At 39.4% G+C, this 26,381-nt stretch overlaps 1 protein-coding gene across 4 annotated transcripts in view; it reads right to left on the bottom strand.

The window, feature by feature from the left end:
* The window catches only part of LLGL2 (LLGL scribble cell polarity complex component 2), a 252,137-nt gene that overhangs the window by 209,135 nt on the left and 16,621 nt on the right, over nucleotides 1-26,381 (bottom strand). For 3 of the 4 annotated variants that reach the window (XR_008401782.1, XM_053709030.1, XM_053709034.1), the window contains exons 2-10: nucleotides 12,490-12,583; nucleotides 10,940-11,037; nucleotides 9,389-9,470; nucleotides 7,926-8,041; nucleotides 7,594-7,752; nucleotides 7,348-7,510; nucleotides 6,774-6,906; nucleotides 6,637-6,691; nucleotides 2,577-2,731 (exon numbers count right to left, since the gene is read on the bottom strand). Coding sequence is in view for 3 of the 4 variants with exons in the window: in XM_053709030.1 (XP_053565005.1) it covers nucleotides 2,577-2,731; nucleotides 6,637-6,691; nucleotides 6,774-6,906; nucleotides 7,348-7,510; nucleotides 7,594-7,752; nucleotides 7,926-8,041; nucleotides 9,389-9,470; nucleotides 10,940-11,037; nucleotides 12,490-12,583 (1,055 nt within the window). In the remaining variant the exon portion in view is untranslated. Of the gene's footprint in view, nucleotides 1-2,576; nucleotides 2,732-6,636; nucleotides 6,692-6,773; nucleotides 6,907-7,347; nucleotides 7,511-7,593; nucleotides 7,753-7,925; nucleotides 8,042-9,388; nucleotides 9,471-10,939; nucleotides 11,038-12,489; nucleotides 12,584-13,378; nucleotides 13,557-26,381 lie in introns of those variants that run through there. The other variant, XM_053709042.1, reaches the window with a different exon arrangement.

Here is a 26,381-nt window from a genome sequence, read left to right as displayed (position 1 = left end):
AGGTTTAAACACAGGCTTGATTCTAACTAAAGCCTGACAAAATGCCTGAACGTCTGGAACATCTGCCAGACGCTTGTGCAAAAGAATAGACAGGGCAGAAATCTGTCCCTTTAAGGAACTAGCTGACAATCCTATTTCCAAACCTTCTTGGAGAAAGGATAATATCCTGGGAATCCTGACCTTACTCCATGAGTAACCCTTGGATTCACACCAATAAAGATATTTATGCCATATCTTATGGTAAATTTTCCTGATGACAGGCTTTCGTGCCTGTATTAAGGTATCAATGACTGACTCGGAGAAGCCACGCTTTGATAACATCAAGTGTTCAATCTCCAGGCTGTCAGTCTCAGAGAAATTAGATTTGGATGATTGAAAGGACCTTGTAGTAGAAGGTCTTGTCTTAACGGCAGAGTCCAAGGTGGAAAGGATGACATGTCCACTAGATCTGCATACCAGGTCCTGCGTGGCCACGCAGGCGCTATCAAGATCACGGATGCTCTCTCCTGCTTGATCTTGGCAATCAGACGAGGGAGCAGAGGAAACTGTGGAAACACCTCCGGATGGAGCTCCCACTCCCCCGGATGAAAAGTCTGTCGACTTAGAAAATCCGCCTCCCAGTTCTCTACACCTGGGATATGGATAGCTGATAGGTGGCAAGAGTGAATCTCTGCCCAGCAAATTATCTTTGAGACTTCTAACATCGCTAGGGAACTCCTTGTTCCCCCTTGATGGTTGATGTAAGCCACAGTCGTGATGTTGTCCGACTGAGATCTGATGAACCTCAGAGTTGCTAACTGAAGCCAAGCCTGAAGAGCATTTAATATCGCTCTCAGTTCCAGAATATTTATTGGAAGGAGTGACTCCTCCTGAGTCCACGATCCCTGAGCCTTCAGGGAGTTCCAGACTGCACCCCAACCTAGAAGGCTGGCATCTGTTGTTACAATTGTCCAATCTGGCCTGCGAAAGGTCATACCTTTGGACAGATGGACCCGAGATAGCCACCAGAGAAGAGAATCCCTGGTCTCTTGATCCAGATATAGTAGAGGGGACAAATCTGTGTAATCTCCATTCCACTGACTGAGCATGCAGAGTTGCAGCAGTCTGAGATGTAGGCGTGCAAACGGCACTATGTCCATTGCCGCTACCATTAAGCCGATTACTTCCATGCACTGAGCCACCGAAGGGCGAGGAATGGAATAAAGAACACGGCAGGAATTTAGAAGTTTTGATAACCTGGACTCCGTCAGGTAAATTTTCATTTCTACAGAATCTATCAGAGTCCCTAGGAAGGAAACTCTTGTGAGGGGGGATAAAGAACTCTTTTCCTCGTTCACCTTCCACCCATGCGACCTCAGAAATGCCAACACTATGTCCGTATGAGACTTGGCAATTTGGAAGTTTGACGCCTGAATCAGGATGTCGTCTAAATAAGGGGCCACTGCTATGCCCTGCGGCCTTAGAACCGCCAGAAGCGACCCCAGAACCTTTGTAAAAATTCTTGGGGCTGTAGCTAACCCAAAAGGGAAGAGCTACAAACTGGTAATGCCTGTCTAGGAAGGCAAACCTGAGAAACCGATGATGATGATGATGATGATCTTTGTGTATCGGAATGTGAAGATAAGCATCCTTTAAATCCACTGTAGTCGTGTATTGACCCTCCTGGATCATAGGTAGGATGGTACGAATAGTCTCCATCTTGAATGATGGAACTCTGAGAAATTTGTTTAAGATCTTTAGATCCAAGATTGGTCTGAAGGTTCCCTCTTTTTTGGGAACCACAAACAGATTTGAGTAAAATCCCTGTCCCTGTTCCTCCTTTGGAACTGAATGGATCACTCCCATAACTAGGAGGTCTTGTACACAGTGTAAGAATGCCTCTCTCTTTATCTGGTTTGCAGATAATTGTGAAAGGTGAAATCTCCCTTTTGAGGGGGAAACCTTGAAGTCCAGAAGATATCCCTGGGATATAATTTCCAACGCCCAGGGATCCTGGACATCTCTTGCCCACGCCTGGGCGAAGAGCGAAAGGCTGCCCCCTACTAGATCCGTTACCGGATAGGGGGCCGTTCCTTCATGCTGTCTTAGAGGCAGCAGCAGGCTTTTTGGCCTGCTTACCTTTGTTCCAGGTCTGGTTAGGTCTCCAGACCGTCTTGGACTGAGCACAAAAGTTTCCTCTTGCTTTGCATTAGAGGAAGTTGATGCCGCACTTGCCTTGAAGTTTCGAAAGCACTTTGAGTCTTGCCTTCTCCTTGAGGAGGCAAAGAACTACTGAAAAGGAAGTGGGAGAGATATTTGAAAGGTCTGGTATGGGGTGTCCGTCTCCTCCTGGTGGCCAGGTCTTTTATTTCCCAAGAGTAAGGATTTTGTGGACTCTCCCCACCATATATAGAAAGGTTTGGGGGGGGGGGGGGACTGCAGGACATACATCAGGTAAGATTATTATTTTAAAAACATTTGCAGCTTTTTTAATTACTATTATTATTTAAAGCAGTATAATCTGCTATAAATCATAGGAGCTTTTACCATCACTTTATCTCATTAATCCATATTGGGGAAAATGTATGCTTACTTACCTGCAGAGGGATCAGCACTGGAGATGACAACATGATCAATTATTCTAGAGGTGAAATCAAATGCAGTCTGCTGGTTGCCATGGACAACAGAGATGCTGTGCCGGTCCCCATAACTGGCCATGGGCATCCCTCCTTGGAATACAATATATGGCGACCTGTCAAGGACAAAACACGTAAAAATACATTTTTCCAGAGTAAGTAAATAAAGATTTGTGTATAATCAAAGCTCAAAAATGTGAGTGTAAGAGATAGATATCTACCTTAGAACTAGTTTATAGAAGATAATACATAAAATAATTTTACAATAGAAAGGAACAGTTAAAGGGGACATGAAATAGGTTGAGATCTGTGCATATCCTAAAAAGGCTAATTAAAAATAGTTTGCATTAAAACAATATATATATATATATATATATATATATATATATATATATATATATATATATATATATATATATAATATATATATATATATATATAAAATGTGTAGGGAGAGTTACAGCTTTACAATTTAGAAACTAAAAAGAAAGTGTTAATGTGGAGGCACTGCAGTATAAATTTGCAGGTAAAGTAATTAAAGTGAAGGTAAAGTTTACTCTTTCTGTAAACATAATTTAATCTATCACCTTGCAAAATCCAGTCGCTAACTTGGTTTTGTTTATTAACCTAACATATTTCGTTAAATATATTTTGTTCTACCCTACCGTTCTGTTCCAAGCTTCGCCCACCATCCATTTCCCCTCTCTTTAACTTATAGAGCGTTCACACCCGCTCTATACGTGCCTACAATGCTCGTGCACGGCTTCGAAAAAAACTGCGCATGCGCAAAACATCCACAATTTCACATAATGCGCATGCGTTAATGCCCTTTTGCTTTACACATAGCAAGCGTCATTGATCTCGGCAACGCGCTTGGTTTTCCAGGGAGAGGAAGTAACCTAATGCATGCGCAGAGCTTTGAAGATAGAGGTGACGTCAAATGACGGCCGCCTAACTGCCAGGAAGTCAACGTGACCAAAAAGCAAAAGAAAAAAAACGAAGAAAAAAAAAAACGGGTTGAATCAAACGCTTGTAACGCTGCTAATAAATTCAAAAACTAAGAGATACATTTTAAGATTTTGATGAATGAAAGTACCATTGATTTTTGCTGTATTGCAGATAAGTGCACAGTAATACAGCAAAGTTTACCTTCACTTTAAAGTACATATTATAGTTTGTCTCTATACCAAACTTGTTTTATGTCCATTTAACGGATACTGATAAGGAACCTCTCCAAAATTTAGAATCCCAGCATTGGTTCAGATTAAAAAAAAAAAAAAAAAAAAAAAAAAAAAAAAAAAGCTATAGTATTAATGAGGTCACCCAGTGGAAATTGGAGAACACTGTTTAAATTCCTAAAAAGAAGTCTGGTTCAATTTATTATAGCTGAAACTATGTTAAATATTTTCTCTAGCATACGATTTCATAACTGCTGAAATTAGCTCTTGCTTGTGTTGGGACTGGAATTTGTAAGCCGTAAACCACAAACACTTTCCCCTAATCCAAATAAAAAAGTCGCTGCTGTACATTAAGTTTTATGTCATTAACAAAAAATAAAAAAAATACAAGCAAATTCTGTATAGAGTGTATATTCAACAATCAGCCCAGGGCTTTCTTTAAGACACACGTTCATACTAGCACCGTGTGAGATAAATAATCCTGATGTCCTGCTCACATATCTGGAGAGGCATTGCTGACAGATGAATTATATTATATAAATAAAATTGCCATTTACTATTTTATCTATTTACCTCTCCTGCAGTAACTTGTTCTGTGAGTTATAACAATAAATGCATTGGACAGTCATCCCTTTAAGTACACTACAGACATGTTCAGCACTAGTTCCTATGACTAAGCGCCACTAGGAGGCGCGAAACGCGTCAGGACTGCTACTCCTGCTTACCTGCACCTTGATGCAGCTTTTACCTTTTGTTTAATAAAGATTCCCGGATTTTACCTTGCCCCTGAGTGCTCAGATCTCTGCTTTTTTGTTTTTTTAATAAATGCATTGTTATATAGTTTATAGTTTTGTGTGTTTTAAAAAAAAAAAAAAAAAACACAATCAGTAAAGCTAGGTTTTTGAAATGCTGCAAGTTGCATAAACTGGATATTTGATTTGCAGAATGCAGAATTTGCTTTTTGGCTTCTCTATGGAACCTGGGGCAACGAAACAATTTTTACACAAAGCAAGAAGCATTTCTTTATTTCAGTCACATATGGCTCAATTTATCAAGCCCCCCCCCCCCCCCCCCCCCCCCTTTGACTGCAGGTTTGCACAAGAGAATCTGCAGTCAGGATCAGACAGCGGTCATCAGACCGCTGCTTCCTTGTTCTGCTCTCCACCTCATAGGTGGAGAATTTATCTCCCCCCAGTCTCATCCGCCCTGTGAGATTGACAGCTCCTGCCCATGCGTGATTGGCTGTGCATGGGCAGGGTTAAATGCGGATAGCAAATTGCTGTTCATTACAGGAGAAGCCGAGCCACGGGATGATAAATGGAGCCCTAAGCAAGTGGAGACCCAGAATTCAGATTATCTTTTAAAAAGGTACAAAAATCAAACTACATACACTGGATATCAAAAAGGAAAGTGCTCTCTATTCTGAAAAATGTCCTTTCCTTTAATGTTCGTGACAATTGGACAATTACTAAAATGGTGCACAAACTCACAACCTTTGTACCACATACCAAATATTGGATTCAGCAAAGCCAAAATACAACAACCTATAGGAAGTCTGCTAACATACAAATGTGTGACAACTGTGCTGGCCTTAGCTATGACTATGGATACAGCATTACTAAATACCCAAATAAGGGCTTATGTTATTCAGCATCAATATGGTAAGGGTCTCTCTTCAAGTCTTGAAGATGAAAAAGTGATGGTGTAAAAAACAATGCCCTATCCCCCCTGACCGTCCTCAGAATCCTGCCGTACACCTAGGTTTAGTGTTCTATTTATAATTCATATATTATATTAAGAAATTTAAGATTCTTAAATTTCTGAAGGAAATTGGCAAGGTAATTAAAAGGATACTTAAAGGACTAGTAAACAATAGATTTGCATAATCAACAAATGCAAGATAACAAGACAATAGCATTTACTCTGAATTTCAAATGAGTAGTAGATCTTGTTCTAACAAATTTCAACGTTATGTATATTTCCACTCCCCCTGTACCATGTGATAGCAATCAGCCAATCACAAATGCATATACGTATAGTCTGAGTTCTTGCACATGCTCATTAGGAGCTGATGACTCAAAAAGTGTAAATATAAAAGACTGTGCACTTTTTTTTTAATGGAAGTAAATTGGAAAGTTGTTTGAAATTTACATGCTGTATCTGAATCCTGAAAATTTCATTTGACCCGAGTGTCCCTTTAAACCCACATTTTTTTCTTTTGTGATTCAGATAGAAAGTTGTTTAAAATTGCCTGCTCTAATTTACTGCTATTATCAATTTTTCTTCATTCTTATACTAATTTTTTTTATTTTATTTTTTTTAAAAGAAACAGGAATGTAAGCTTAAGAGCTGGACCATTTTTGGTTCAGTACCGGGGTAGCACTTGCTGATTGGGGGCTAAATGTAGCAAACCAATCAGCAAGCTCTACCCAGGTGCTGAACCACAAATGGGCAGGCTCCTAACCTTACATTCCTGCTTTTTCAAATAAAGATAGCAAGATTACGAAGAAAAAATTATAATAGGAGTAAATTAGAAAGTTGCTTAAAATTGCATGCTCTATGTGAATCATGAAAGAAAAAAAATGTGGGTTTAGTATCCCTTTAAGACTGAAGCCTACAATCTTCAGACTCCTCACAAAAGGGGGGGGTCACAATTAGTTGAGCACAATAAATATAAGAAGTAAAAATGAAATCAACCATTTGTTTCCAGGTGATTCATTTAGCTTAGGGACAACAATAAAGGACTTGCCTTGTTGCCGACAAGCAAAACAAATGTGTTGAGTGAATTAGTAGTGAGCAAAGTAAAGCAACCCCCTTTGACACATGCTTGTAACTTCACTTACCCCCTACGCACTGAGTGCCAGCTGATTTTTGTGATTGCTTTGCAGCGGAAGGGACCTGAGATAAAAACAATACAAATTAGGACATTTACCATCCCGCGTGCACCACTTACTACCTTATCATTATGCTGCCTGCTTACCATAAGGTACTTTGCTCTCCACAGGAGATTCCTGCAACTGGTCACCAGATACTGACCACTTGCTGTACCCACCATCATTGTGGCAACTGATTATTTGTTCCCCATCCCGACACCAAAACACATTTTCCAGTTGCTAAGAGAGAATTTAAAAATGTATTTGAATGTGTTAAAATAAAACATTTTTTTTTAAAAAAAAAAAAACACAAAACCAGGACCTTTTTAGTAGGTGCACCACCCAGCTAAAATTTTAGTCAATATTAAAATTACGGGGGAGTTGGTTTCATGAAAAAGAGCGTTTAGGTGTGTGATGTAAAATTAATCCAGTAGGTCATGTTTGCAGGAAGCGGCAGTCAGAAAGTATATGTGTTTGGGGAGGGGGCTACAGTACTGACCGATATAGATATATATAGAGATTATATATATATATATATATATATATATATATATATATATATATATTATATATATATATATATAAATTTGTAGTTTCAGAGGGGTATCAGATCTACTTCTGAATGTTTAGGCAGAACACCTCAGGATGGGGTTGCTTGAGTTTTTTCAAGAAAGTGTGTACCTGGTTACCAAGAAAGTGTTGAACACTACGCCCTACAGACACATCCCATACAACCATCATGCCTAAGCTGTAGCCAATCAGAAGCTGGTCCGGGTTCCTGGGGTGCTCCTGCAGAGCTTCTACCGATTCAAATGCTCGTCTGTTTGTGTAACTATCTGGCAGCCTGCAAGAGACAGAATTTAAAGAACTCAAATGTCTGAGACTGAAGCGTAACTACACTGATGTAATAGGGGCAGTGCTTCTTACCCTTTCATAGCTCTCTCATGTGCAATAGTTTTCTCCTCTAGCACTTGCAGAGATGGCAATGCCAAGCTAAACACACTACCGCCCTCTGTACCAAGGTACAGTTTCTCGCCAGAAGAGTGCGCCAGTAGCACTTTAATCTGGGTTACACTGGGGGACGCCCTGTAGACAGAAATTAGAAGTCTCTACAATGGATAGACGTATTCTTCAGACATATTTGAATACAAGAAAACAATACCAAACAAACCTAAAACATATTTATCATGCACTCAAACATAAGGCAGCATGCTTTGTAAAAAATCAATGATGTAACAAAGATTTCAAAGATTACGCACCCAGGAGGCACACGCAGCGTGAATTTCTTCTCTTCTCTTAGTTCACAGTTTCCATCTTGCGGTCTGAAGGACCACAAGTGGAGACTGTTGTCATCGAGCAGAGTCACTAGCTGGCACTGATGAGGAAAAACAGGAGGTAATTTATGTATTGGACAAATGCTTTATTTAAAAGGGACAGTAAAGTCATAATTAGACATTCGTGATTTAGATGGAATATTCAATTTTAACCAACTTTCCAATTTGCTTTCTTTTTTTGTTATCCTTTGCTGAAAGGTTTATTAAGGCAAGCTCAGTAACAGCAAGGATAAGCGTAGTCTGTTTGCTTGAAAATTACTATTAAAAATAGGCCTAACTAGTTCTATAACCCATACTATAAACGCTGTATTTACTTTATAATATTTAAATACAGTAAATAAAAGCAAATTATTAATAAATTATTAATGGCGCCTCCATTCAGTCCCGGGCACCCAGTGGCAGCGTGATGATGTCTAATTCTCAGACGGCCTTGTACTCACAACTTTCAAGAGCATTTTTTGTAGGGTCTGGTGGCATTAAAAGGGCACGCTTTCACCTTTGAGAGCCCACTATAGATAAAGGAAGTTGCAGAGCAAAGTTAGTGTTAATTTTAATGTACAATATCTTAGATTTTTTTTTTTTGGTTGCTTGAGAGTTCTGACAATACATATTGTCATTGGCTCACCTCGTGTTCAGTGAGAGACCAGTAATGCATTGCTGCTCCTTCAACAAATGATACCAAGAGAATGAAGGAAATTTGATAAAAGAAGTAAACTGGATAGTTGTTTAAAATCTTATGTTTTACCTAAATCATGAAAGAAAGTTTGGGTTTCATGTCCCTTTAAGTTTTAGTGCTCATGATTTGGCTTTAAGAGATTATGTGGTTATTTACTACTTTAAACTTTAAAAAGTATACAGGTTCATGAATTATACATTTTATAAATGAATGAATGTTTGGAGAATTAAAGGGCTCAGGAAACCATTTTTCACTTTCTATTCTTAATAGGAAAGAAACAACTCAGTCCAATTTGTACTACAACTACATTTAGATGCCCTCCGGAGCAGAGAGACGTACACTGCTGATCACAGAGTTTACACTGGAAATACAACCAGTAAGCGGACATCAGCAGATACGGGTTATGCCCGCTTAGCTGGTAACACACTAGTTGTGCTGCCCTTGGAGTAAGCACAATACTTTGAGAGGGTAGAATGTCCATACATTTTTGTAGGACCTAAACATTTTATAAATATTAAAAAGTGACGCTTTGTAATTGCAAAACATTTCTGTTGTTGTGGTAAAAAAAAAAAAACAACATAAGACAAAAGTAAATATTTTAAAAACATCAAAACACCTTATTTCCTGGTATTTTATTTTTCCCAGTAGTCAAACTCCACCCAATACTTGTCTTGTTTGGAGGATCATTACCTGCAAAAGGCCATATCCTTACCTGGTTGGGGATGAAAACTATCTTAATCACAGAGTTGCTCTCATCATGAAGACCGATAAACTCCACCCCAGGGGAGCCATATCTTTGTTGGAAGGACGCTCAGGAAAAAGAAATTGAATGTAAAAAAAAAAAAAAAAAAAAAAAAAAGCAAACAAAACATTCAGAAGGTAGGGATGGGGTGAAGAGAACAGGTAGGGAGGTGGGATTGGATAGAGTTTGAGGGAGGTATAAGGAGTGGTACAGAAGCATAACTGTTAGGAAACATAAGAAAGCTTGGGACAGGAATTACTAAAGAAGGTTTGAAAACTATATAAAAAGACACCAGTAGGGGCCATCCTGTAAGAGGAAGAACCAAAAAGGAGAGAAAAAATAAACAAGAAGAAAACATTAGGGAGGGGAGGATATGAATAAATATTAAATGTGCGGATGAGAAAGAAAAAAACAAAGTATGGGAAACAATGAGACAACCTATATTATTCCTATGGGAACAGGGCTATTCATTCTTTAAAGGATTACTTTCTGTTATAATTTTAAAGCTAAACAACTAACATATTAAAGTTAATAAACATTAATTAAAACCTACTGACCTATATTTTCTCCAAAACGAGTTTCATAACGTTCTAAAAGTTATATATTTTATTCGCCGATGATGTCACGTTATCCTGCCCACTATTTTCAGCACTGAGTGTTCAAAATACTTAAACCAATAACTTTGTGTTTAAAGCGCCATTTTGAAACCTAGGTATTGTAAACGGATTGGTACAGAGCAAAGGATACCCACGGAGTGGGTTTGGAAAACAATTAAATTTGCAGACAAGATTTCTGATATACGGTAGAGATATGTTAATGAAATGCTATTGATAAAAAGCGTATTTGGGGTAGTTAGTTAGTAACAGGCATAGAAAATATTTACTTACAGTGGCCCTTTAAGTAGCAGAACATAACACTTTTAGCTGTGCTCTCAGTGATACTTGCACAATATATTACTGCTCTAAAAAGAAGATGAGGCAATTACAGACCACTGGAGGACAACTGTGGGACAAGATAACAGTGACATGGACATGTGAGTATTGAAAAAGATGAAGTGACAGAGGAGAGAAACTGCAGCACGGGAGGAAGACGTGTTCCTACTTGCATGAGAAACTGCCTTTAGCACCAGCTGGCCGGGATAACTCCCAGGGCTGGCACGCGGCCAGGTGTAAAGCTTGCAGTTACTTGGAATGTAAACACAGGGAAGTTACGTCTCTAGCTGGGAAGAAAAGCAAGGTGAAGACTGCGTCCTCCTCTCTGTAGGCAAACACAATAGGATTCCATACTTGACTCAGAGCTCTTTCGCACTGGAATGTTGAGAAAAAAAAAAAAAAAAAAGTATCTACATTGACATAAGACTGGTGGGGGTTACTATTTTAGCAGTACAGGATTAGGAACTGCTCTGTGTGGGCAAAGTGACACATAATATACATGACAGCAGTGCTACATGACAGGGATAGAATACAGCAACTGTAACGCTTCCTCACTCCTAGTAGTGCCCATAGTGGTGCCAAAGGATACATTTTGATGGCTCCTGAGCGGATACCAATAGCCATGAGCCGGAGAGTCTCGCTGAATCCCAATGCGCTGGGCTGGTTAGGAAAGCCATGCTCAACAGTCTGAGGAAAAAGGAGAGAAATAGGAAATAAACCATTTACTCCTGGCACACCCAGTAACCCCCCTCCTTCCTATACAACAACTGTACTCATTTCAGTCTTATTTATCTGCCCACTCCAGGAAACTGTAGGTCTCTAGCTAGACAAGCTAGTTTGTGGGCCAGCCTGGACCTGCCCAATGATTGGCATCACTGCTGATAGTGTAGTCACAGCCATTGAAAGGTCAATAGTAAACTTGGCAGCATGATCAGACCTAGCGCTAACTGCTTTACTTATACACAAGACGGAAGAATAATCAAAGGACATAAAGGAGACTAAATATAGTGTCTATACAGGTACATGAGACAACAAAGAAAAGTATCCTAGATATACAGCTAAGAGCAACCACCACTCAGATTGCTTAAACGTATACAGAAATACCTACTTATTGCAACACCTTTAAATGGCCATTAGCTTTAGGCTATATTCTTCCCTTTAATAGGATGGTGAACACTCAGAAAGCAGCCTCTCTTACCTAAATCTGTACCCAACATAAATATCTAATATAAAATTGTAATGATTTAATTTAAAGGACAAAATCAGTTAATCAAGATGTTAAGCCTAGTCTGAGGAGTGGCTGGCAACTATAGCCACAAGGGGTTAACAGGAGCAAACAATCATAGTCAATCTCACATTATAGACCAGCAGTTTTTTTTTTGTACCACAAAACCTTCAGAGTTTAACACCAACCTAAAACCAAAGAAAAGTGTTTACAGTGCTACACCCAGGAGGCAGTGGTATGAAAAGGGAATTGCACTGCATTAACATGACCTTAGAGTACTGCACTAGTGCCCTGTAATCTCTTCCTACCTATAATGGGTGTGGCAGGGAAGGGGTAAACAGCTACAGGTTGGAAGAAACTGCAATGCAATGTACTAGTTACTGACAAGAAGGGTTACACTGCAACACACCCGTAAGAAAATTGTAGCAAAAAAAAAAAAAGTTTACATTGTAGGAAGTGGTTGGGAAGGTGCAATACCACAAAAGTCAGCGACTGGGAAAGGGTTACTCTGTGTAATAACCTTAAGGCTCATTACAGAACACACCATAAAAGGGTCACTGTACTCAATATTTAATTTATTTTTGTTTTTATTAACATAAAAGGAATTTCAAATTGTATTTTTTTTTATGTAACAAACTAACCTTTCATGTGTGACCCCCTCAACCAATAAACATCAATAGAGCAGCATCTGCTGAGCAAAGCACAAATGTGCATTTCCTGCTAATTTCACTTTAAATGTAATTAACTTCTGATTAGCCTTTACTCATTCAAATGTCCCTTAAGAGAGTAGGAGGAGAGAGATTATAGTGGAATAACCTAAGGGCAGCAACTGCAATACCCTGGAACAAGGGGAAATGTGCATCACTATAAATTTCAGGTGGCACTACCCGGCCATTTAGGCAGTGTCTTCTCACCTTATTAAACTGGAACAAATCCCGTTTTATTCTCTCCCTCACCGAATCGTGACCGGAACGCAGGAAACGTTTCATCTCTGTCTTAAAGAAAATCCTGCAATAGATAAGTGAATTCTGTGTTATCACAGGGCAACATTGTATTAATTAATTATATGTATTTAATTTTCTTGCCCCTGGGAGGAGCCAGTGCTCTTGTGAATTCAGACAAGAATATTTTAACTTGCTGGTATAGCAACTCAGGACAACTAGTATAGCTGTTGTCTTAGTCACACATGGATTTACGCTTCACTCTTTCCAGTCTGTCTGATGAATGTGGTTCTGAATCAGCCCTATATTAGCAAAATAAGGCGTTTGTATAAATACATTTTCATGCATCATCTCAGGATTAGTTGGTACAACACAAAGTCTCAGATCCTCATGCCACAGGAACCGACATGCACAGAAGCCCATAGGGCTTAATGCGAGCTACAGCCCTGTCCAATCGGGGTCTGTTACAGGGTTATTGGGAGCTTTTAATAAAAAGGTACAAAAACGCTAACCACTTTGAGCAAATAAGCACCAACGTATGTCCCCCCCCCCCCAGGACAGTGGGTGCCCAGCACAAGGAATGACAGATTCCATGACACCCAAAGGACAATGTGTGCCCAGCTCATCAAGGACAGTGGGTACCCAGCACAGCAACAACAAAAAAACGCTATGTCACTCAGAGAATAGTGTGTCCCAAGTAATACAAAGACAAGTGAAATCTCTCAAATTCAATCTATACTGAGCACCCAGCCCTAAAACTAGACAGGCTATGACACAAATAGAACATGAGCCATGGTTTTTGTATTTTTACATTTATTATTATTTTATAAAGGTTTTAAGACAAAATAAATAAAAAGCATACCTATAACTCACAACTATAAAGCCTCTTGTTCCCCACACAAGTACAGCGCAATATATGGTATGTTAAAGCTCTCATGTACAAAATTATAGATAAGCTCTCGGCAGCAAAGACAGGATTGCATGTGCGTTAATGGTTAACCCATCCTTGGATCAACAAACTGGACTTTTACCCCACTAAGTGACAGTACAGTTCCAACCTATGACAAAGCAGCTAACACCACCCGTAGATGCTGCAGGTCTGCTACACTTTATAAAATAAGGGATGGTACTGAAATTGTTCTAAAACCCCATAGATCCTGTTTTACAGTCCTGGAGGACCAGTTGTAGATAGGATATTGGGATAGCACTCTCGTTAGTTCCTGTTTTACAGTCCTGGGGGACAGGTTGTAAATAGGATATTGGGATAGCACTCTATTGTTATTTCCTATTTTACAGTCCTGGAGGACCGGTTGTAGATAGGATATTGGGATAGCACTATATCTGGTTAGTTCCGGTTTTACAGTCCTGGGGGACAGGTTGTAGATAGGATATTGGGATAGCACTCTCGTTAGTTCCTGTTTTACAGTCATGGGGGACAGGTTGTAGATAGGATATTGGGATAGCACTAGATCTGGTTAGTTCCTGTTTTACAGTCATGGAGGACAGGTTGTAAATAGGATATTGGGATAGCACTATATCTTGTTAGTTCCTGTTTTACAGTCATGGGGGACAGGTTGTAAATAGGATATTGGGATAGCACTCTATTGTTATTTCCTATTTTACAGTCCTGGAGGACCGGTTGTAGATAGGATATTGGGATAGCACTATATCTGGTTAGTTCCTGTTTTACAGTCATGGGGGACAGGTTGTATATAGGATATTGGGATAGCACTATATCTTGTTAGTTCCTGTTTTACAGTCATGGGGGACAGGTTGTAGATAGGATATTGGGATAGCACTATATCTTGTTAGTTCCGGTTTTACAGTCCTGGGGGACAGGTTGTAGATAGGATATTGGGATAGCACTCTCGTTAGTTCCTGTTTTACAGTCATGGGGGACAGGTTGTAGATAGGATATTGGGATAGCACTAGATCTGGTTAGTTCCTGTTTTACAGTCATGGAGGACAGGTTGTAGATAGGATATTGGGATAGCACTATATCTTGTTAGTTCCTGTTTTACAGTCATGGGGGACAGGTTGTAGATAGGATATTGGGATAGCACTATATCTTGTTAGTTCCTGTTTTACAGTCATGGGGGACAGGTTGTAGATAGGAACTAACAAGATATAGTGCTATCCCAATATCCTATCTACAACCTGTCCCCCATGACTGTAAAACAGGAACTAACAAGATATAGTGCTATCCCAATATCCTGTTTTACAGTCATGGGGGACAGGTTGTAGATAGGATATTGGGATAGCACTATATCTTGTTAGTTCCTGTTTTACAGTCATGGGGGACAGTTTGTAGATAGGATATTGGGATAGCACTCTCGTTAGTTCCTGTTTTACAGTCATGGGGGACAGGTTGTAGATAGGATATTGGGATAGCACTCTCGTTAGTTCCTGTTTTACAGTCCTGGGGGACAGGTTGTAGATAGGATATTGGGATAGCACTATATCTTGTTAGTTCCGGTTTTACAGTCCTGGGGGACAGGTTGTAGATAGGATATTGGGATAGCACTATATCTTGTTAGTTCCTGTTTCTACTGAAAGGGATGGTATCACACTGCACCCCTTCCCAGTTAAACAAAAGGGACAGTAAAGACCAAAAAACAAAAACAAAAATTACTTTCAGAGCAGCAATTTTAGACAAAAACCTTTCTAATCACATTTTCTTTGGTCTCTTGTTCAAAAGCAGAGATGTAAGCTTAGGAGCGTGCACTATATTGTGGAAGTTTTGCAAGAGCACCATTTCCTGCCATGTAGTGCTCCAGGCACCTAGCTAGTTATTCAACAAAGAATACCATGTGAACTAATCAAATATAGTTTTACAGTTTTCAATTTACTTGTAATTTGTATGCTCCATTTGAACCCCAAAAGAAAATGTTTGGGTTTCCTATCCCATTAAAACAACATTTCCAATGTATTTCTATTATCTAATTTGCTTTGTTCCCTTGGTATCCTTTGTTGAAAAAGCATGCCTAGGAAGACTCAGCAGCAATGCACAACACTACTGGGAGCTAGCTGCTAATTGGTGACTGCACATATATGCCCCTTGTCTTTGGCTCACACAGTGAGTTCATCTAGCTCATAGTAGTGCATTGCTCCTACAAAAAAAAAAAAAAAAAAAAAAAAAAAAATGGGTTCATGTCCCTTTTAATCAAGTTCTGTGCAGAGATTTCTGGCATTAGAGGGACATGTAGCCCAAACTATTTTTGTCATGATTTAGATAGAGAATACAATTTTAAACAGCATTCCATTTTACTTTATTATCTAAATTTGCTTCATTCTTTAGATATCCTTTGTTGAAGAAATAGCAATGCACATGTGTGAGCCAATCACACGAGGCATTTTTGAGCAGCCACCAATCAGCAGCTACTAAGCCTATTTAAAGGAACACTGAACCCAAATTTTTTCTTTCATGATGCAGATAGAGCATGTAAATTTAAGCAACTTTCTAATTTACTCCTATCAATTTTTCTTCGTTCTCTTGCTTTCTTTATTTGAAAAAGAAGGCATCCAAGATATTTTTTTTGGTTCAGGACCATGGAAAGCACTTGTTTATTGGTGGGTGAATTTATCCACCAATCAGCAAGAACAGTGTGTTCATAAAAAATGGGCCGGCATCTAAACTTACATTCTTGCATTTCAAATAAAGATACCAAGAAAAAGAAAAGTTGATAATAGGAGTAAATTAGAAAGTTGCTTAAAATTGCATGCTCTATCTGAATAACTAAAGAAAACATTTGGGCTCAGTGTCCCTTTAAATATGATTTTCAACAAAGAATATCAAGACAATGGACCAAAGTAGATCATAGAAGAAAATTGGAAAGTAGTTTAACATTGCATGCTCTTTCTAAATCATGAAATACATCATTTGGGTTTCATGTCGCTTTAAATGACTGACCATCTCCTCCTTTATTTGCCCCCCCCCCCACCATCCTTGTAACTGCCATATGCTCCCTGACTGATGCACAATACTTGTAAGAGCAAGGCACGCATGCAGACAGTTTAAAATATAAGTAGAAAGTAATTTTGTAACTCACTTGTTGAAAAGCGCGCACACACACACACACTATACACTCACTGATTTAACCCCTTTGTTATCCAAGGTGTTTCAAGGTGAAACTGCTGCAATTCAACAAAGCAATCATTTAATCCTTGATTTTTCCCAAAACAGGAGGATCATACATGGGTATTAAAGTACAGAGACTTCCACAATCCCATTACTGTACTTCTAAGTTTTCCCCTTGACTGCTGAGCCCTGTGTCACCTGTGCTAATATTTGAACTTATTCCCACGGAGGAGATATTAAACAGGGATTAAACACAATATAATATGCAAACAGGGCAATAGCAAAATGCTCTAAAAAAAAAGAATTCATTTTTTTGCATGAAAAAAAAAAAAAAGGTTAACGGTTTAAAAATTGTGCTTTTCACGTATGATAGAAAATGTAAGAGATTTGCCGCTAACTGGTGAGATTCCTGCAGAATTTGCAGTATGGTGCTTTACACTACAGCTTAGGCACAGCTAGGGCTACATGCAAAGGCCTTAAAAGGTAAACTCCACGATCCTCACACCAGCTGTGGCCAATCCTGGCTGGGTACACTACAAAAGGGCGGAGTGTGCTGCAGATTTATACTATAGTCATTGTTTAGCCTCATTTATTATTAATGCTCACAATTAAAGCTAAATAAAAACGGGACTTCATTTACAGGCTTAAAGTAATTTAATGTGCCTGTGTAGAAAGTGCTATGTAGTTCCTTCCCAGGGTACTGAATAGGATATCTAACCGATATTCGTGTTCACATACACCTCCCTCCGTTCAGAATAAGAACTCCTCAGGGTCGGTGTACCTTTAAACACAAGTTATAGCTGTACTGTAGCAAAGCAAAGTATAGGTCCTTGTCAACGCATTTCGCCCACCTGTGGGCTTTAGCAAGACATATTGATAAAGCCCACAGGTGGGCGAAATGCGTTGACCAGGACCTATACTTTGCTTTGCTACAGTACAGCTATAACTTGTGTTTAAAGGTACACCGACCCTGAGGAGTTCTTATTCTGAACGGAGGGAGGTGTATGTGAACACGAATACCATCTGGATTTCTACATACCTTCTACACTATAGGAAAACTTTTCCTTTATCCACTAATAATAGTGGCTGCCAAAGATAATCTCTAATTATCCTTCACAATAGCGCTATTGTTATCCTCAGTCACCCGGAATGACACCAATGACCTTTGACCGTGACGCTAACGGCAGGTCACGTGATTCGATCTCAGCAGAGGGCACCAACTAGCGGCATAACCGGCCCGAACGCAGGGATATCTGCCGAAGACAAGATACAGATACTGTCTTCCTCTAGCAATCCCTCAAGACGCGGTGTAATCAGCCGAGGTGAATACAGCTTTCTCATCATATAAGAAGGTAACCCTCCTTCACGACCAATGTTTACGCGTAAACACATATAAAGCGCACTTTTGGATACTAAAAGACGGTGCAGCTTAAATCCACTCATTTGTGGTCAAAGTTATTTGAATTCATCAATAACAGAGTTTACCGTTGGGGCAATCTTATGTATGTTTATAATATTTTAGGCTCATTCTCACATGAGTTTCTATGTTTTTTTACTGCTGATTTATTTTAGTAGGGAGATGTCCCTTCATTTTAGAATGTTATAGGATTTATGTGTTAAATGTATATATGTTTTAATTTAACTGATTTGTCCTAACAATATCTAACCAAAGTTAGGTTATTATATTTGTAAGATCCACGCTTATTAGAGATGTTACTTTCTATTTTTCTTTAGTTTATATTTTGGTTTATCTTGAAGGGAATATTCACAGTAACAGCAGGGTCTATTTTACCTTGGGTGCTTCTTTCCTTAATTTTCACATATAGTAGTATCATGCAGGACAGGAGCTGCAGGGTGGGTTTATGGAGGAAAAGACGACAAAAAAGTAGGAAGCACACATTATGGCATCAAGTTGTGGGTCCAATGTGCTCCCCTCCCAAACTTACAAGCAGCCTGCCTGGCCACTCTCAGAATCAGGCTGAAAGTCTTTAAATTAGAGCATGTCATTATTTTCCTATTATGGCCCTTACAACCCTACACTACTGTGTATTTAACCCACACAAAAGGAGTTAAACACACAGTAGAAATTATGCAGGACGTGCAACTATCACTGCTATCGGATCAGTGGTGGTTCCCGCTCGGGATCTGCAGTGCTCTGCGGGTCCCGAGCACCATTTCTACTGTGTTTAACCCTTTTGCAGGTGTTAAAGGGATAGTAATAGTTGGGGAAAATGTTACATAATTATGCACATAGTACAAAATTATATAACATGACAATGGCCTTATGATTTATTTTTACTAGTTAAATGCATAATATGCCCCCCCCCCCCGCGCAAAAGATTACTTACCTCTGCCGGGAAGCCGTCAGCTTTAGTTAGTGCAGGAGTGTGCTACATGTAAATCAATAACACGATCTGTCTCACTGTGATTAGATAGTGAGCCTGTGACGTGCTGTTTGAAAAGGCAGCAGTGCTGAAGAGAACAGAATTAAAATGTATACCTGGGGGGGGGGGGGGAAAGACGTATTACGCATGTGAGAAATAGTGTGAATTACAATGTTTACTGTCCCTTTAAATACAGAATAGTGTAGGGTCAATAGTCTTAAATGACTTGCTCTAACAAATTAAAGCATGTAATTTATCAAGTAATATGGACCTTAAAGGGGGGTGGGCAGTTTTATCTTCTCTTATCTCCAGCTCCGTTATTGTTCTCACTAGCAGATGTTAAACAATGAAAGGAACACAGACTTCCTTCCAAGAAAAATCATAAAATGGAGCATTATTCTGAGGGCAATGCCAAGAAAATATCTTAGGACAGAGAAGGATTTAACAAATGTAGACGATTATATAAGAGGAGAAACAACCTCTTATATAATCTAATCTTTCTTTAATGAAAGAGCAGTATTACAAATATAGAAAATATTTTATCCCCGGGGGGGGGGGGGGGGGAATTAAAGTAGTTTAAATTTAAATCTAATACAGCGGCTTTGCTTGTGCACTATCTGCTAATCTTTACTTGTACCGATAACGACAACTGCATTTGTCTTACTGGTGGAGAGGAACACACCTCTGCAAGCGTGCCAAATAAAAACAAAAACCCCTTTAACAAATCAAAGTGCAAGCGAACACGATACGATGTAGCGTATCATGTCAGCCGCACATCAATAAATGATGACAGCATGCGCTGTCGGCATTTATCATTACACAAGCAGTTCTTGTGAACTGCTTGTGCAATGCCGCCCCCTGCAGATTTGCGGTCAATCGGACGCTAGCAGGGGGTGTCAATCAGCCCGATTGTATAGGATTGGGTGGATTGAAGACCGCAGCCTCAGAGGCAGCGGACTAGTTATGGAGCAGCGGTCTTTAGACCGCTGTTTCCAGCAATCCTGAAGGCTTGCGCAGAAACGGGGGGGCATCAAGCTCCATTCAGAGCTTGATAATTCGGCCCCTATGAGTGAAGTACTATTAGGATTAGTTGAGTAACAATATCCATTTACTGCCAGTTTCAGGGTCAATTTAAACAGATTGTCGTGTGCATTGAAAAGGTTGGAGTAAAGCCATTGTCATTGTGCGGATATCTGCCTGTAAACACAGGATAACCTGATCCGATGCAGTTGTCAGAGATCCCCTGCACTACAGTAATTGCAAGGCTTTATGGAAGCACCAAGGATGTCACCACATAGTGCTGGGCTTGGGCACCCATAAGCCACATAAAACAGAATTTATGTTTACCTGATAAATTACTTTCTCCAACGGTGTGTCCGGTCCACGGCGTCATCCTTACTTGTGGGATATTCTCTTCCCCAACAGGAAATGGCAAAGAGCCCAGCAAAGCTGGTCACATGATCCCTCCTAGGCTCCGCCTTCCCCAGTCATTCGACCGACGTAAAGGAGGAATATTTGCATAGGAGAAATCATATGATACAGTGGTGACTGTAGTTAAAGAAAATAAATCAACAGACCTGATTAAAAAACCAGGGCGGGCCGTGGACCGGACACACCGTTGGAGAAAGTAATTTATCAGGTAAACATAAATTCTGTTTTCTCCAACATAGGTGTGTCCGGTCCACGGCGTCATCCTTACTTGTGGGAACCAATACCAAAGCTTTAGGACACGGATGATGGGAGGGAGCAAATCAGGTCACCTAGATGGAAGGCACCACGGTTTGCAAAACCTTTCTCCCAAAAAATAGCCTCAGAAGAAGCAAAAGTATCAAATTTGTAATACATATCTGATCAACAGAAGCCTCGTTCTTAAAGGCCCATGTGGAAGCCACGGCCCTAGTGGAATGAGCTGTGATTCTTTCAGGAGGCTGCCGTCCGGCAGTCTCATAAGCCAATCTGATGATGCTTTTAAGCCAAAAAGATAGAGAGAGGTAGAAGTTGCTTTTTGACCTCTCCTTTTACCAGAATAAACAACAAACAAGGAAGATGTTTGACTGAAATCCTTTGTAGCATCTAAATAGAATTTTAGAGCACAGACAACGTCCAAATTGTGTAACAAACGTTCCTTCTATGAAACTGGATTCGGACACAAAGAAGGTACAACTATCTCCTGGTTAATATTTTTGTTGGAAACAACCTTCGGAAGAAAACCAGGCTCAGTACCTAAAAACCACCTTATCTGCATGGACCAGATAGGGCGGAGAACACTGCAGAGCAGATAACTCAGAAACTCTTCTAGCGGAAGAAATTGCAACCTAAAACAAAACTTTCCAAGATAATAACTTAATATCTACGGAATGTAAGGGTTCAAACGGAACCCCTTGAAAAACTGAAAGGACTAGATTAAGACTCCAGGGAAGAGTCAAAGGTCTGTAAACAGGCTTGATTCTAACCAGAGCCTGAACAAACGCTTAAACGTCTGGCACAGCTGCCAGCCTTTTGTGAAGTAAAACAGATAAAGCAGAGATCTGTCCCTTCAGAGAACTCGCAGAAAATCCTTTCTCCAAACCTTCTTGTAGAAAGGAAAGAATCTTAGGAATTTTTATCTTGTTCCATGGGAATCCTTTAGATTCACACCAACAGATATATTTTTTCCATATATTATGGTAAATTTTTCTAGTTACAGGCTTTCTAGCCTGAATAAGAGTATCTATTACAGAATCTGAACACCAAAAAACTCTAAGCCATCTCCGTGGAGATGTTGCCTGTACAACGGAAAAGAGAATGACTGGGGAAGGCGGAGCCTAGGAGGGATCATGTGACCAGCTTTGCTGGGCTCTTTGCCATTTCCTGTTGGGGAAGAGAATATCCCACAAGTAAGGATGACGCCGTGGACCGGACACACCTATGTTGGAGAAAGGTTAATTTCTGCACTTGTACAAGGGGGCTCCTCTTTCAAATTAGGCTACCTTTGACAACCTTTTAGTTAGGCTATCACAGTAGCAACCAGTCGGCAAAAATATACCGATTCTGACCTCTAGATATAAAATCTTAAGAAAATACTTTTATGGAGGCATGAAACAATATATTCCCATCAACCATATTGAAAAGCACTTTTAAAAATAAAAATAAAAAGGGGACAGTTTACCCAAAACAAGAATATATTTTAAACTAATTTGCAGACATAATTATGTTGGTGCTGGGCAATAAGGATACATCGTTTTGTAGGTCTATAAATATTTTTTCCATACCCCAAACAGTATTTTCTGGCCGTACTGCAGCTCATTGCGCATGCACCGGCCCTCACAATGACGTCACTGCTATTGTGAAGAAGGACCAGAGCTCAATAAATGAGCATCAATATCAAAAATAAGAAGACTACTAGGAAAACTATGCAAATAATATAGCAGGAGCTGTAACAGCCGCATCACTTTATTCTGGCAAGTATCTCTATACAGTTTGGCTTCACTCTTGCAGCAGATGTACCTAATAGTGCACGCCAGAATCATCACACGCTCACCAATGGGAAAAAAGGACGCACGTGAGAGACAGATTGCACATGCACATTGCAATCTTTAGGTTATTTGCATAAAATTGAATAAGCGCTTCCGATTGGCCATTGGGTGGGATACAACTGCTCTCTAGCACAGCAGCGAGGGAGCAGTGAAACAAAAGGTTAAAAATAAAGAGTAATTATGATGCTTGTCATTTACTTTTGTTTTATTATGGAGTTAAAGCCGATTATCATCCCAATTAGCCATGAGTAAAAACTGGTCCTTTAACCCTTTCGAGTCTGGGCTAAAGTGCCTACATCGGAACAACTGTTCCGATGTAGACAAATTGAAACCACGATCGCGAGATTTCAATTATTTAGGGGGCGTCCCTACAACCCTAGGAATGCCCCCAAGACAGAGATCAAGTCCTGACTGCACAGAAGGCTTCAGGACAGCCGTTAGCTATGACGTTCTATTCCGTCATAACGGCTTTAAAGCCCAGTGTAATTATGACGGAATAGAACGTCATAACTGCTTTAAAAGGTTAAAAACATATTAAAATATTTTTGTTTACATGAAAAGGATAAGTTCAGGTGATGTTACACTTTCTATTATTTATAATCAGATCCTGAATGTTAGAGATATTTAGATGGACGTTAATTGATAATTTCTAAAAGATGCGCTGTAATTTACTTTTTTTACCTAGCCAGTTACAGCAAATCGTCATTAACACTAGCCTATTAAAGTCCATCTAAAATATCAGTAACATTCAGGATTCGATTATAAAAAGTTTATCACTTACAAACTGATGTTATATAATTCTGCAGAATGATATAACATTTTAATGGGACGACCGGGCACGCTGTGACTAGACAGTGTTGCCGCAATACACTGAGGGAAAACTCGACCCGCTCAGAACAGCGTTCTGGAAAAATGAACTTTTAAATAAAAATCATCTGCAATCCTTTATTGTATAAATCTGCACTATGTGCAGAATTATATAACATTATTTTGTAAGTTTACTACCCCTTTAAAGCCATTTATTTTTATTTTAAACTAACAGGTAGTACACACTGATTGGTAAAAGCATATGCACATATCCTGCTCACAGCTCCATAGAATGCTCATAAAAAAAACAAAGTTAAAGCTACTTAAAGTGAATGTAAATTGATGCTAAAGTGCCCGGTTTTTTAAAATTTGATAAAAAACAGGGGCACTTTAATTCATCAAAATTTACATTTCACTCCTGTTGTGAAGAAAAAAAAAAAAAAATTACCTTTTAATCTTGACAGCAGCTCCAGCTTCCTCCTCCCGTCGCAAAGCCTCTTCCTGGGTCTAAAATGAGGAATCCGGTTTCCTTTAATCACAGTGTTGAATCAGACACTGATTCCTCCGGGGGGGGAAGCCATGATTGGAGGATGACCTATCCATCATTTCTGACATCAGAAGTGGCTTGCGATGACCGGAGGACGCTGGAACTGCTGTAAAGTTTAACAGGTATGTTTTTTCCACAACACGAGTGAAATGTAAATTTTGATGAATTAAAGTGCCCCTGTTTTTTATCGAATTTTTAAAAACCGGGCACTTTAGCATCAATATTTACATTCACTTTAAAGGGATATGAATGCCCATTTTATTTTTTTTCTTTCATGGTTCTGAGACACAGCATACAATTTACTTCTCTACCATATCAAGAGCAAATTAGATAAATGTAAATTGGGTAAAGACTTTCATGATTCAGACAGAATATGAAATTTTAATTTTGGACTGAACTATTATTGAAAGGAATACAAAAACTGTGTGCTTTTTGCACATTAACAAAACATATAGAACAATTACCAAAGTTGAGCCAATAAAATAAACTTACTTGGACATCAAAACAATGCTTAGTTATATCGCAATTAAAGGAATTTATTTTAAAATAGATCAGTCTAGACCGCCCCTAAAAAGGGCTGTTCATCAGCTAAACAAACCGTGCATGCGCACTGTTTAACACTAAAAGCGATGCTGCCAGCCTTTAGTTGAGGGAATACTGCTCTCAGTAGAATAAACTTATTGTGGTGACGTCAGCAGCTATGTAGCAGGCCTTGCGCCTGCGCATTACGGGGGCCAGCTGCCATGTTCCTACCTGAATAGACCTCCCAGATAATGAGTCCCATAGGGTGGGGCATTGAAAACAGAGCAAAGACAGTAAAAGTATTGTGAAAAATAATTGTGGTACGATCCTTTGAATGATTAATTATTTGTTTAGGTTTTATGTCCCTTTAAATAAAGGTTATAAAATCTAAAATAGCGCCATTTACTAATACATTTACCATTATGGAGCTTTTAGAAAGTAGTCAGGAGGTCTTGTTTTCTGACTACACAGAGTTGGTAGCAACAGTGGTCAAATACCGCCTGTTCTATAACCCGGTTTGTTTATTTTGTCGTTTTTTTTTTTTATATGTAGTAAGTAAAAAGGGACATGAAAGCCAGGATAGAACATTGGCCCATTGTGAGCCATGATCAGGAATAGAAAAAAAAAAAAGAGAGATAACTAAGAGCCCACTATAGGGCTTGAACCATTGTCCTTTTTCCCCATGATGTGAAGCAGTAAAGACGTTTGTTTTTGACAAGAGGCTGATTCCATTGTTTTTCATTAGGAATAGAAAAATGTTATTGTCCACCAATTTAGAGCTAATCATTTATGCATTTAAATACCCACATAAAACCCAGAGCACTTTTTGTTACCCATCATGTATGTCACAAGTAAAGATCCTGCCAAACTTAGATTAGCTTACGGCTCAGTTACACAGATGGAAATCTATTGGAAAGAGTTTTAGCAAACACTACCCTGTTAGTCTCCCCTATCTAAGCACACAAATCATAAAATGGACTACGTACAGGGTCATATTACACCAGGCTTTTCTTTCATACATATGAAAGAGCAACAGGAAGTGCCCGATTGTGTCCGTCTTGCAATAAAACTCTAAAAAGGACAGCTACAGATTTGTTCCAAATTGCATCTATTACACTCTATATAGACACATTTATTGAGTGGGTTCTCCCCTCTAGCACTATAGTTTACTAGTCAGTTTATTGTGCGTGTATACGAGTAGGACAACGTATATTTTTAGTATAAACTGGCCAACTGTACTGTATTACACAATAATATAATTCCTGTGCAGCATGGCGTTGTTCTTATCTAGGACAGGTGCACAAACTGTATGGGATAACGCTTAGCAGCAGGTGGCAAGAAGCCAGCACCCGCACAGGTTTCTGGGTGTGATTTACCATTCAGTATATAGGTGGAGGAGCAGGGAGAGGCTGAGACTAGGACTATGTGAGCCAGTGTGAGGGCATGCCTGGCAGAGAATGGGTTAACTAAAACAGGCTGTGTAATACACAGAGTACGATGAGGCACAGGATCATTTGTTTAATACTTGCAGATAGGGAACATTTCAGTTACAGTGAGATAAATGGTCGGAAGAGAAGCAGAGAGAGGGCAAGAGGAGGGACTGGGGGCAAAAGTGCATAATGGGTGAAAAGATAGCAAAGACACAAGGGGAGTGCTTGAGAGAAAGAATAAGCAATAAAATAAAGAGAGATTGTGAGAACGTGCACATGAATGCCTGAGGGAGACAGCAATTGTGTGCGAGTATGAGAGACAGCAAGAAAAACCGGGAGTGGGACACAGAAGATTTGGTGAGGAGGTATTGATACAGACCAAGTTAAAGGGACAGTATACACTCATTTTCATATAACTGCATGTAACAGACACTACTATAAAGAATAAGATGCACAGATACTGATATAAAAATCCAGTATAAAACTGTTTAAAAACGTACTCAGAAGCTGTCAGTTTGGCTCTGTTGAAAAGGTAGCTGGAAAGCCCACTGCAAGTGGCAAATAAGACACTCCCCCCTCCCC

The sequence above is a fragment of the Bombina bombina genome, chromosome 1 (genome assembly GCF_027579735.1).
Source record: "Bombina bombina isolate aBomBom1 chromosome 1, aBomBom1.pri, whole genome shotgun sequence".
Lineage (NCBI taxonomy): Eukaryota > Metazoa > Chordata > Amphibia > Anura > Bombinatoridae > Bombina > Bombina bombina.
The sequence above is the reverse complement of the archived record's forward strand: the minus strand, read 5'-3'. Positions and strand labels throughout refer to the sequence as shown.